The 13,527-nt window shown below is 39.1% G+C and overlaps 1 protein-coding gene across 5 annotated transcripts in view; it reads right to left on the bottom strand.

Moving 5' to 3' along the window:
* EGF (epidermal growth factor) overlaps positions 1-12,250 on the bottom strand; it is a 150,562-nt gene extending 138,312 nt beyond the window's left edge. Inside the window, exons 1-3 of one of the 5 annotated variants that reach the window (XM_075200586.1) lie at positions 11,821-12,250; positions 11,585-11,681; positions 2,128-2,741 (exon numbers count right to left, since the gene is read on the bottom strand). In XM_075200586.1, coding sequence (XP_075056687.1) covers positions 2,128-2,257 — 130 coding nt within the window. In that variant the 5' untranslated portion in view covers positions 2,258-2,741; positions 11,585-11,681; positions 11,821-12,250. Of the gene's footprint in view, positions 1-2,127; positions 2,742-3,422; positions 3,491-11,584; positions 11,682-11,820 lie in introns of those variants that run through there. The other 4 variants (XM_075200592.1, XM_075200601.1, XM_075200609.1 and 1 more) reach the window with 4 other exon arrangements.
* Between the last annotated feature and the right edge of the window lie 1,277 nt (positions 12,251-13,527).

The raw sequence follows: 13,527 nt of genomic DNA, 5'->3' as shown, positions 1-13,527 counted from the left end.
TTTGTGCAGTGTGGCAGTGATCATTATCCTGCTGAAAGATACCACTGCCATCGGGGAATACCGTTGCCATGAAGGGCTGTACTTGGTCTGCAACAATGTTTAGGTAGGAGGTAGCTGTCAAAGTAACATCCACACAAATGCCAGTACCCAAAGTTTCCCAGCAGAGATGGCATCAGGATCCACTATGGGAAGAGATGGCACCAGGATGCAATATGGGAAGAGATGGCACCAGGATGCACTATGGGAAGAAGGCAAGTCGGCGGAGGCAGTGTGATGCTCTGGGTAATGTTCACCCAGAGCCTGGTGCCATCTCTTCCCCAGGTAAATGACGCACCCAGCCGTTCATATGATATAAAATAAAACGTGATTCATCAGACCAGGCCAACTTCTTCCATTTCTCCATGGTATAGTTCTGGCACTCACGTGCCTATTGTAGGTGCTTTCAGGGGTCAGCATGAACACTCTGACTGGACTACATTGTATTATTAGTCTACATTGCTCTACCATACAATTAATCGGTGCTGGACAGTTCCACTTTCTATGACTGCAGACAGCTAGGTACTGTACACATCTAGCTAGTAACCTCTATCACACATCAACATGAGAGGAAATATTAATTCCTAACCTGTTAATCTGTGGCGTCTGGAGACAAAATGTTTACTTGACCTATGTCAGTGATTGATGTTCATAAAGCTGCCATCCTATCACAAAAGGTATGGTTGTTTGCATGCTGCAAATGCAGAACCCACCTTAAGTTCTGAATGTAACATTAGTAATGTTATAGGAAGGTGACCAATTCCTATCTTGCACAAAAATTACTTAACAGATACATTACTAAATCACATTATTTCATTCTAAAAAGAAAGCTAGAAAACAAATTGCCATTACAGTATTCAACAAGCAGGAAACACAAAGAATATACAATATAATTCTATTATATACCTAAATAAAGGATATATGTCAGTCTATTTGTTACCTATGTTCCAAACCACGCTATTATAAAGTATTTCTGCCACAGATTCCATGTAGTGGATTGTAAATAAAGCACATTCCAGCACACATATTTATTATATACAATGCAAGACCATAAGGAATATTACAGTATGTTTCTGTACTCCTTCTCTGTGCACATTTATATATCATTATCATCTGCCAGTATCAGTTTGAAAATATAAATGAGCTACTGCCTGAGCACTGCAATAATCTACTCTGACTGTTCCACATACAGATTGTCATTCAAACAATGCAGAGTCTCACAATGTCAGTTTAATTTCCTGAGCAATGCCTTCCCTGGCCTAAGTGATTCCTTATAGACAGCTCTGACACAGCAATACCAGGCAAAGGACTGGCCCACAGGGGATTAACCCCCTTTCAATTTAACATTCAATGCCATGTGTCATGTCCTTTCTGTCTCACAACCTGAAAAAGAATGTGTCCTCTATCAACCCATGTGTACTCATCCCTAAGGGGTCTATAAACAAATATTGTGTGTTTGCTGTCAGGGACTTTTATGGGAAGCAAACATTTAATAATAGTTAGCTTCAGTTCCAAGTTACTTTACTGGATTTTTAACAGAGTGTTATATATTTTGCAAAGCCTCCTGACTGATATGCTGAGCCCCCATTTTTTGCACTTACAAATTTAAAAGTTTTCAGATACTTTCTACTAAACCGCAATATTCTGATTGAGTAATACATTTATCATTGATCACATACAATGTATACAGCACATATCTTCCAACTGTTAGTCAGGTTAGTCTATATTCAGTTGTGTTAATAAGGTAAAATACATCTGGGGTATTTTAAATTTCAGAACCCAGACAAACATATATAATTCATTCCCTGTCATTCCATTGAAAAACAGTGGATCCCAGTTTCATTATGTGTCAGCAACATGTGACATCAGGGAATTCACATCATCTGCAGGAACTTAGATTGCAAGCTCTGAAGGCCATGTATAGCCTACACTATAAATGCTTTGCAGAACTTTGTAAAGAAAGTCAACTCTCAAAATAACAATATTACAAAATGAGTCCAAAATGTTTTCTTTATTCAGAAGCAGTGAAATGCACGTGCAGGATTAATTTTTATGTTATTATCCAAATATATTTGGTAATTGTTTACTCACCGTTACAAGCAGATCGGTTGTTGCCTATATGATGATAGCCTTCTTGACAAACCCATTGTTCTATTCCTCTGGCGCTGCAGAAACCAGTGAAAAAAGGTAGTGTCCAGAAAACAGTTAATATAAGGAACATAATCTCTTCTTGTGATTGCTGTCCATAGGCTACATGTCACTTGTGTCTCATCCTGTGTAGCTCTGTGAATGAAGGGTGTCCTGTCGCTTGTCTTTCATATCCAGCAACATTTTTTTTTTTTTCTTGTAATCCTGGATTTTTGTTTTCCGCCTGTCTTTTTATTCACTCCAACAATACTACGACTTCTCTCTGTATACAACCCTCCTAATTAGTTATGCTTCTTGATTTTTTTCTTTTGGAAGCAAAGTATGAAATGCCAGGCACCCTGGTGACGAATGTAACACGTTCATCAACTACAGTCTGGGAGAATTTCTTCAGCAGTGTCAGAGCAAATTGCTTGGTGATAACCCTCCTCTGGTGTTGTACAGTACTATATGCCAGGTTCTGTCTTCCCCAATTACTGCCTCCTCTAAAACTCTTCCTTGCCACACCTCCCTCCTTGCTAGTGCCAGCAGAGTGGAGCCCGTCTTCGGTTTTTTCAATGCTGAGAATGAGAAAACCCAGTCTAAGAACAAACACAATTACTTGCAATTCTTTTTATATTCTCTTATACGGTGTGGATGGTATGTAGAGTGGGATTTATATTTGATATAGGTGGCAATCTTTAGCAAGTTTGATACTACGTATGGAGTACAATTGTGGTTAATGAAGTGTTTGAAATTCACTTGAGTTTTCTTTGATAAAGGATTCATTAAAACCATACAGGTGACTCATTTTACAGTAGTTTTTTTAATACATGAACTATTAGAGGCATACTCAATTGTTTCGTTTCCCCGCGGCGTTAAAACTATTACCGGTATAACGGTAATAGTAAGCTGGATTTCAGCTTGCGGCTCAGGGAGCTGCGAGCTGAAATCCAGCGAGAAAAGTACCATAATACTGGTATTTACGCGCAATATTACCGTAGTGACGGTAATAGTGTGCACGCCACAAAATTTTTGGCTATAATGCCAACAATTGAATATGCCCCTTAGTGTTGATTAAAAGTGAAGACATATATGGTATTGTGTACTGTGTTCCTCCCCACTGTGTACCCCCCCCCCTTTCCCTGCCTTTTTTTTTTCTTTTCTTGTCCTTTCCCTCCGCTCCCCTCTCTATTTGCTGTACCCTTTAAATGTTGAAAAAAATAATAAAAATACTATTGAAGTTAAAAGTGAAGACATACACTGTAGATCAGAGACTGCCCCCTTCAGAAAGTTGTAAATAGAACAGATGTCTGGATCTTTAGATAAGCAGTGAACTAGAATGAGACAGCAGAACTTGGTTAGCAGATTGCATATCAATAATTTTAACAGTTCTCAGTGAAATATGTTATAATATAAGATCAGAAATTTATACCAATATAGATAATGTCATTTATATTAGTATTATAAGTGAAATACATTATACTATTGAAACAGAAATGCATATCAATATAGATAATGTCAATTATATTGTTTATTAATACGAATGCTAAAATTACTAATAAATACCAGTAATACAAATAACAAACCTTTTAATCTGATTTGAATTGCTAACTATGACACAATTCTGCCTCTCTAGTTAGTTTACCACCCCTATGTCAGACTTTAGTGAGCAGCCCCCATTGGTGCCCCTAATGTATGGTTCCCATCATTTTCAATTTAAATTATGTGACGCCCATGTGAACTGAAGTTTGCTTAGACCATATAATCTAGTCCAGAATTACAAGTTAAAGATTTCTGATGGGAGCAAAGGGACTGTCCTAGGAAAACCGGGGCACATAGGAGCCCTACTCCAGTGTGACAGCAGACAGAGAAGAGTAGATGGAACCTACATCAGAGAATCAGGCTGCTAGGACATAAAGGGTGTATTGAGTATTGCACCCAATTGTATGTTTAGTTAGGTGCCGTTATTTTGGTGCCAGTCTGATCAGTGGGTGGATAGAGCCACTGGGGGAGTTTTGTAGGTGGGTGTGAGAGGTGGCTACCAGAAGGTGAGGCACAGGTCAGAGTTAGATCTCAGAGGGCGAGAGATAGAGTATTTCAAAATGAGATTTAAAATTTATGAAGGGGTGGTGGTGTGGAGGTCTTTGTAGGTGAGTGATTTGAATTGGATTTGGGAGGACACAGGAAGCAGAGTGGTGTGGCAGATATAGAATGGTAAGAGAGAAAGATCAGTCTTGCTGCAGCATTTAGGATGGACTGAAGCAGGTAAAGATGAGTGAGGGGAATGCCAGACAGAAGGAGGTTGCAATAGTCAAGGCAGGAGAAGAGAAAATGGATAAGAATTTTGGTGGCATCTTGCGTAAGAAAAGAGCATATTCTGGCAATATGGCAAAGGTGGAGGCAGCAGAAGGCAGAGTCAAGTGTGGCACCAAGGAGGCTGGCTTGGGAGACTGAGGAAAATTGTGGTGTTATTTGTGGTGAGGGAGATTTGATTGGAGGTGGTGACTCTGAGAGGATGGAAGATGATAAACTTTGTCTTATACATGTTTAGCTTTAGGAAGCAGCGGGACAGCCATGTGGAGATAGCAGTGAGATAGTCAATCACACGAGAAAGTTCCGTGGGCAGCACTGTGGCTTAGTGGTTATCACTTCTGCCTCACATCACTGGGGTCATGAGTTTGATTCCCGACCACGGCGTTATCTGTGTGGAGTTTGAATGTTCTCGCCGTGTTTGCGTGGGTTTCCTCCGGGTGCTCCGGTTTCCTCCCACAATCCAAAAACATACTGCTAGGTTAATTGGCTGCTATAAAAAAAAAAATGACCATAGTCTCTTTCTCTGTTTCTGTGTGTGTGTGTGTGTGTGTGTGTGTGTGTGTGTGTATGTTAGGGAATTTAGACTGGAAGCTCCAATGGGGCAGGGACTGATGTGGGTGAGTTCTCTGTACAGTGCTGTGGAATTAGTGGCGCTATACAAATAAATGATGATGATGATGATAAAGGGGAGAGGTCAGGGGAGGAGAGGTAGATTTAGGTGTTATCGGTGTAGAGGTGGTACTGGAGACCAAATGAACTAATAGTTTCCCCCAAAGCTGTGTTGGACCTCAACAATACAGTGGTCTTAATTAGGCTCTAGTGACCAACTGTGTGAATGAAGTAGTGGCAATAGAGGAACAAAAGTATTATCCCTATCCTGTCTACTCCACTAACAATGCTATGTTACCATGGCTCCAATAAACTGATTGCAGAAAGGAGAGGAGGTGAATTGTGCCACCCACTTCTTCAGTTACTGCAGAGCGAGAACAGTGACAGGAGCATAAGAAGACAGAGAAGAATTGGAAGGAAGGTGAGCGAACATGGCAGGGGTGAGAACCTCACCCCTGCCGTGCCAAATGTGGTGCTGTCTGAGAAAATGGTGCTATCTATGTGCAATTATGACTGGCAGTTGGGTGGTTTCCCTGTGCAATTTATAGCTGGCAATGGGGGGTGTCTCTGTGCAATTATGAATGGGGTTAGGGGTATCTGTGCAATATATGGTTGGGAGCTGGGGGCGTTTGTATGAATTATATGACTGACAAAGATGGCATTACTATGCACTGTATGGTTGGCAAAGGGGGTATCTGTGCACTATATGACCTGCAGTGAGATTATCACTACTGCAATGTATGTATGGCAATTAAGATGTTACTGTGCAATATATGACTAGTAATGAGGGTATCAATGTGCAATGCATGGATGGCTATGGGGTGTTACACTGTAAGATGTGTGGCTGGGAGACATCTATGTGAAATATTTGGCTGACAATGAGAGGTTATGCGCATTGCACTGGATGAAGAATCCTCTTATTCCTAGCATAGGATTAAAGCTACACTATATGGACAAAAGTATTTGGCCACATCTTTTAATTATTGAGTTGAGGTGTTTTAATCAGAGAAACCGTTCCCAGAGGTGTATAAAATCAAGCACCTAGCCATGCAGTCTCCATGTGCAAACATTTGTGATACAAAATTGGTTGTTCTGAAGAGCTCAGTGACTTCAAGCGTAGTACTGTGTTAGGGTGTCACCTTTGCAATAAGACGGCTCATGAAATTTCATCCCTGGTGGATATTCCACGGTCAACTATAAGTGATATTATTAGAAAATGGAAGCGTTTAGGAATAACACCAACTCAGCCACAAAGTGGAAGACCACGTAAAATCACAGAGCAGGGTCAATGACTGCTACGGTGCATTGTGAGTAAAAGTCGCCAATGCTCTGCTGATTCCATAGCTGAAGAGTTCCGCACTTCCACTGGCATTAATGTAAGCACAAAAATTGAACGGCTGGAGCTTAGTGGAATGGGTTTCCATGACCGAGCAGCTATATGCAAGCCTCACATCACCAAGACTAAGCGTTGAATGGAGTGGTGTAAAGCACACCGACACTGGACTGTGGAAACGTGTTTTGCGGAGTGATAAATCGCGCTTTTCTCTTTGGTAGTCAGTCGGGTGAGTCTGGGTTTTGTGGATGCCTGGAGCACATTACCTACTTGACTGCATTATGCCAACTGTGAAGTTTGGTGGAGGAGGGATAATAGGTATGGGGCTGTTTTTCAGGGTTTGGACTAGGCCCTTTATCTCCTGTGATGATGATGCTTCAGCATACCAAGTCATTTTGGACAATGCTATGTTTCCTTTGTTGCAACAGTTTGGGGAACGCCCTTTTTCGATTCCAACATGACTGTGCCCTAGTGTACAAAGCAAGGACTACAAAGGCATGATTTGATGAGTTTGGTGTGAAAGAACTTGACTGGCTCGTATAGAGCCCTGACCTCAACCCCATCAAACACCTTTGGGATGAACTGAAACAGATTACGAGCCAGGCCTTCTCGTCCAACATCAGTGCCTGACCTCATAAATGCTCTACAGAATGAATGGGCAGAAATTCCCACAGAAACACCCCAACATCTTGTGGAAAGCTTTCCAAGAAGAGTGGAAGCTGTTATCGCTGCAAAAGGGGGACCAACTCCATATTAAAGTGACTAGTATAACAAATATAAATCAGTTGAATCATTTGGAGAAAGCAAAATTATTATGTAAAGCCAATTTATTATGCATGTTCACAAGATTGTGAACGAAAATATGCAGTTTCATTACATTTATAAAGACCATGGTACATGCACATGGGCATTCAAACAGAGCACTCTTAAATGGATCCTGCACACATGTTCAATCAATGCATTTCTACCTTTGTTTTGGATGGAACCCGGGTCTGCTTTATGTTTATTAAAATGTTAATTCAAACAGGTGAAGAAAGAGCAGGCTATGTTCACAAATATACAGCTCAACACTCTGCTCTGTAAATTCCTTGGCTAACATCTGTGTGTATGATCTCTTAGGAGTTATGTTGTTCTATTTTTGTGTCTACTATGACTTTTTCCAAGTTGTATTCTAAGCCACTGGAGCAATTGCATGAGTATCTCCTTCAACTGGTTGTAGAAAAGCTCCCTCACATCAATTCTGCATATGTTATCAATGGTAAAGGTTCATCTTTTATTTTGCTTAATACATGAAAGGATTACCGCCAGCAATAACCCCCGCCCGCAGTATGATTGGATGACTGTCGCATCTCAGGATTATCAGATTAATATCATTAATGTGTAAAGGTTTTCAAATATTTTATAATAAATTTTATCTATTTTTTTTTTACTTTTTAAATATTAGTGGAATTGGAAGCCCAAATCTGTAGAGACTGGCCCAGTGAAACGGTTAATTAACTCTTACCGTTTTGTCCAGGACAAGCAAGTATGGCTCAGCTACACCGGCTAAATTATTTTGGTAAATCACAGCATTACTTGTACAGTGCTAATTGAAAATATTCTTTCAGAATGCACTGTACCATTAATAGCACTTGGCTCATGAAGTTTTATTAAGTTTAAATCTCCAAATATAAGTCTAGAAATATATCATATGGGCACTTACTCTGTAAGTTTGGTCAAAGGTTATCAAGCGAGCCAATATACAACAAACAGTATCACTATCTCACTCATTGTAAGCCTGCATGAACAAACACCTATTAAATAAATTCTGATTCTTTAAATTTTATTTTCCAGGAATTTGTTACAACTGTCCGGATATCAGTGGGACAGTCTCGATTTTAGGGCTCTGTTCCACTGTCCTGCCCGGGGGCATGTTTGTCCCGTGGGTGGGAATGTTGGGGAAAGGGAGGAATGTAATGGGCAACCTAGCACTTTCACAGAGTGGCCAACCCCCCATCCCACTGCCAGGGACAGACATGTTGGGTGGTATGTGTATACAATAAACCTATCTAGCCATGAATCTAACAGAGAAGGCATACTCATCTGAAGGGCTAAAAAACCTCACAAAACCTAGCTAGCCAAGCTCAAAAATTTTGAACTGCTTCAAATTTTACTAGTTCAAAATTCCTGCACATGTTCGTGGTACAACCTATCGACCCCAGTTTGAACTTGCAGTTCAAAATTGGCAACTCACATTCTCGGTTCACTGTTCACGTTTGAAGTTCGCAGGTTCAAGTTTGAGGTTCATTGTTCAAGTTAAACAATATGCAAATATTATTTTTAATAATATTAAATAATATTAATAAGAAATATTTAAACAATTTTTAATGCAAACTGAGAACATTACTGTGTTTGGAGTTCAAAATTCGCATTCAGTGTTTGCGGTTCTGGTCTGTCTCCCACCAAAACAAAATAAATATTATAATTTTAAGCTTGATCATATGCGAACCAGCTTCATCATGTGGGAACTGACTCAAACATGATCGAACCTGTTTGAATTCCTAATTTTTTTAATCAAAAATTCCTGTGAATTTTACATTTTTTGGATTGGTTCATAGAAACAGTTCGGGGATTGATCTGCGACTGGTTCGATCATCACTTTGCCGGTTATTCAACAGTTTTCAATCCAATCAAATTGTGCAGTCATACAGATGATTTCTCTAAAAATTAAGCTTTTAACTAACAAAAAATATTAAAACGCACCTCAATATAAGCATCATTTTACCTTATGAAAATACACACAAGCATTCAATGCAAGTATTGGGTGATGCTTCAATGGTAGTAAATAGTGAAGCATTTTTTATTTCAACATTGAAGTTTCATATTGCATTCACTTTGAACGGAGTGCAAGATAGCAAGCCTGTCATTCATACTATGCTGCTTTAGAGTGATGCAAGATAGGAAAATATCTCCCTTTTTACATGACAACATGTTACTAAGGTCACTAAATAATCAATAATCAATGTTCTACCGGTAATCTCTCTCCGAACATCCCCCTACCTGGTTAGCCAAATGGGATCAGTATTATACTTTAGATACATCTACTTCTGCCTTTCAAAGTGGGATATACAGCGGCTATAAAAAAAAAAAAAAAAAAAATTTAGTCTTCTATATCATTGATTCAAAATTAATTTTTTTGGGAATAGTTAACACTGATCAGCACAAATTAATATGTAATCTCAAATAAAAAGGCAACTCTAATGCTTTTACACAAATAAAAGACTGTCAATAATTGATTACATAAGAATCCAGGGATTATTCATTAACTCCCAACGTTCCTCCAGAAGCCAGTCTTGACCCACATGAGGTATAGGAGGCAATTAATAATTATCCCTGTCTGCTCTAGTCTGGCCATGTATCCAGGATATAATCATTATAGAGCGGTAGCCCTGATCAAATAAAATAAAGGAAATTATAGCATAATGGCAGCTTGTTTTGGAGAATGAGCTGTGGTCCTCCATACAACCCACCTGTTCATTCATGCTCTTACAGATACAAATTATAGCTACATCTATCAGTCTGGATTGTTTGCTTGTTTTTCATGATATTATATATTTCCCAACATGTACAAATTCCAGGAACTCTTTGCAACTGAGCAGTTTTATATATAAACATAATGCGTTTGTATATTCTATGAGCATACTGCAGCATCCGACATTTCTAATGTATGAAAATCATAACACAATGCCACTGTCATTAAATCAGAATGTATATAAAGTATAAAAAAATAAGAACTGAAACAAAGAATTACATCTACATATACAGAATAGGACAATTAGTACTATGCAGCGAAGAGTCATAAACAGTGACACATCTTCCAAACCACAAACGTTCCATGGATGAAACATACTGGAACTGACTATCAGTCTTGGTATTGAAAACACACAGGCCCACACACTTCATGCTAAATATCATTGCACAGTGATGGGACGTTGCTGGTGCAGTATGATATGAAGCATCGGACCAAGTGTATTTGTTCTGTACAAATCTTTAATTAAAAAAGCTTTGATACTGTCCATTAAAATAAACATTGACACATCCTGTTAAAGTGGGCATTGATGCATTAAACAGGCGCTGCGCATTAAGGCTACATATCGTTTAAAACTATGCACTTAAAAATTATTTTTAATGTACTTTAAATGCATGCAAATGTATGTTAAAATAAAATTAATTCTACCAACTAAACGTACATATATATAATATTTTCAGTTTTACATGCATTTAAATTGCATCGCAAATCATTAATTTGGACTCTTCTTGTCCCATTTCAGTGCAAAATGTCAAATGCAGTTCAAATACATGAATCTCTGAACACATATCAAATAACACCTTGCACTAATGTGTTAATACATCTTGTAGAAGGAGCTGATATTTTTTGCTATTAACTAATATATACAACATACAATAATAGATATACGTTTTCACTCCTCTACCCATTTTCATGTTTTACTATAGATGTTAATATCTTTTGTATGTTTCCTGTGTCTTTATATGGTGTGTAATTAATTTGCACCAGGTACTGCCTATTTTAGCCCTATGGGGAATAAGGGTATAAAATGGTTGTTGTTACAGCTACACTTTGTATGGCCTTGAAAAAAAGGTCTAGTGACAGAATAAAAGGTCAGAATAAAATACCATTTTTTTCTAATCTAATATGGAGAGTGCTGTTTCTCATGTTTGCGTATTAGTGTGACCATTAGGAGGAATTCAATGAGCATCGCAGAAATGATTGTGGAAGCAGTGAGCAACAATCTGTTTATTTGACAGCTCCAACCTGTGCCAGGTAGTGCAAGCTAGCAGTGCATCCTCCAATGGCCCATGGCAGCAAGGGCCTATTTTGCATTTGCCAGAACAAATGGCCAATCCGCCTCATATAGATGTGGACAAACATTTTGTCAGCACTGTGATTAATCCGTGTACTGAAGTCTAGGGCTACAGTACCTTTAACCTCTTGATCAATATATATATATATATATATATATATTGAGTATTTTGTATTTTTTGGAAAATAAATCATATTTTGACAAGCAGAAATGTTCTGCTATTATGTATGTCAAATGGGATACCTGAAATAATATTTCAACACTTATTTTATACTTGCGTTAAAGCAGTTTGGAAAATACTCACCAAAGACATTTGATTAGTAAATAATAGATTTTGATGATCCTTGTCTGTTATGTGACTCAAATCTTCAAAAGGCAAATAATGAAGTATATGTATCCTGCTGGAGATAGAAACAAGGCATCAGGCTCTTGCTTATGAAGCACTGCACTGAACAGAGTGTGCGGCTGTAATTGTATACTTATTAAAGTTCTGTATTAAATTACTACCAACATTCAAGAGAGAGATAATGTTTAGCTTACCTATGCGGTATGAAGCCATAAAACAGTAGTCCTGCATGAAAGGCATAATCGGCCAGCTGGGCAAGGGATCACACTTTAGGGCGTGTTTGCAGTTCTAAGCTAGCTGACATGCTTAAATTATGACACCAGTAGGGGAATGTGTTGCAATCGTCAACATTTCTTCTCTAGTGTCTACAATCCAGCATGTGCTCCATAGAATTCTGAGCTGGATACGGAGGTTCCCTCTCACTCCAATTTAAGATGCACAGATTTTCTAGTAAAAGGTGTTTAGCGTGACTCTTTCAAGACTGATCACATTGTCTGACTCTAAGCAGTACAGCATACAAATCACCAGCTGCCTGAAGAGTAAGCCAAGGAACTGGTCAGTGACCCAAATGCCACTGTGGGAAGTAACAGACATCCAAGAGTTTGGCATTCAGGCTTAGCTACCAAACACACCCTTGTGAGTGGGCACAGCTGCAGATTCTACTGCTTGAAAAAGGGAAGGAAGGACAAGGAAAGGTTATGTACAATGTGAACTTCTCTTCTCTGTTCTACAACTGTGCTCAATGAGTAGCTGTGAAGTATCAAGAATGCATTTGATCATGTGAACTGTCACATAGATTCTTGAAAGCACATAAAAGGAACTAAGATGCTCCTTGCTCTTGGGCACATTGTGTACAGTAGAACAATGTCAGCATGTATGTGCTTCATAAGCAGTTCCCATTCTAAACACATTCATTATATCTGTTTGTTTGAAATGACGCAGAGGAAACTTTGTATGTTTTAAGATAAAAAAAAAAATTGAAGAAACATAAAGTAACTATATGCAATACACAGCAGGTCATTTTAGTAACTGGGCAAAATGGGAATTGTCCTGAACCAACCAGAACAGTGGTCCAGAATTAGATTTCAAAGTAAAAGGAGCCTATATAGAAGGGCTTCCACAGAAGTCCTAGAAAGACAACTAACCACTTTTATAAAAGTCGATTATCAGACTTCTTCACCTGAGTCATTCATTTTAACCTTAACTCTTACCCTCCCCCACACTTTACCAAACATCAACCCAGGTACTAATCTATACCTAAATCTTAACCATTAACATAGTTCAAACTTTTCATGTCCTAATAGATATTTGATGTTATAAAAAGCAAAAGTGCCCCATATAGTGAGGGAAGGGTGGGGGGGGGGGGGGGGGTCGCTGTGTGGGGCTACTGTGGAAACTACTGAGGAGAAAGACCCCCATCAGGAGAATCCCCTTGAAAAGTGCCCCCATACCAGAGGGAGATTGGTCTCTGCATTAGGGCAGCATGGCTATACCGAGGAGCTGAGAGAGAGAAAGCTCTCTTGTGAGGCTATTGGCTATTATAAGAAAGAAAAGTCCCAGGACATTGAATAGCATTAAGAAGCAGCCTATATTAATGCCACTAAAGGGGAGCATTGGAGAGTCCCTGGATATTGGGGGAGGTTGATGCTGGAGCTCTGTGAGCAAACCCGCAGTGTGCCTGCAAACAAATGTGAATAGGAGGGAGAGTCTGTGATATGAGAGCAGTTGTGGAACTACTGATCTCAGCAAGCAAATGATATGTACCTGAACAACATTATCAACGCTGTAACAAGAAACTGTGCAGATGGAGTGAGGAGTCTGTATTATAATATAGCATGTAACATCTGCTTAAGTACTGTGCTAGAGGAGTTTGGAGATCGTCAACTATGAGTGTAACCGTG

Source organism: Mixophyes fleayi, chromosome 1, assembly GCF_038048845.1.
Source record: "Mixophyes fleayi isolate aMixFle1 chromosome 1, aMixFle1.hap1, whole genome shotgun sequence".
NCBI lineage: Eukaryota > Metazoa > Chordata > Amphibia > Anura > Limnodynastidae > Mixophyes > Mixophyes fleayi.
The sequence above is the reverse complement of the archived record's forward strand: the minus strand, read 5'-3'. Positions and strand labels throughout refer to the sequence as shown.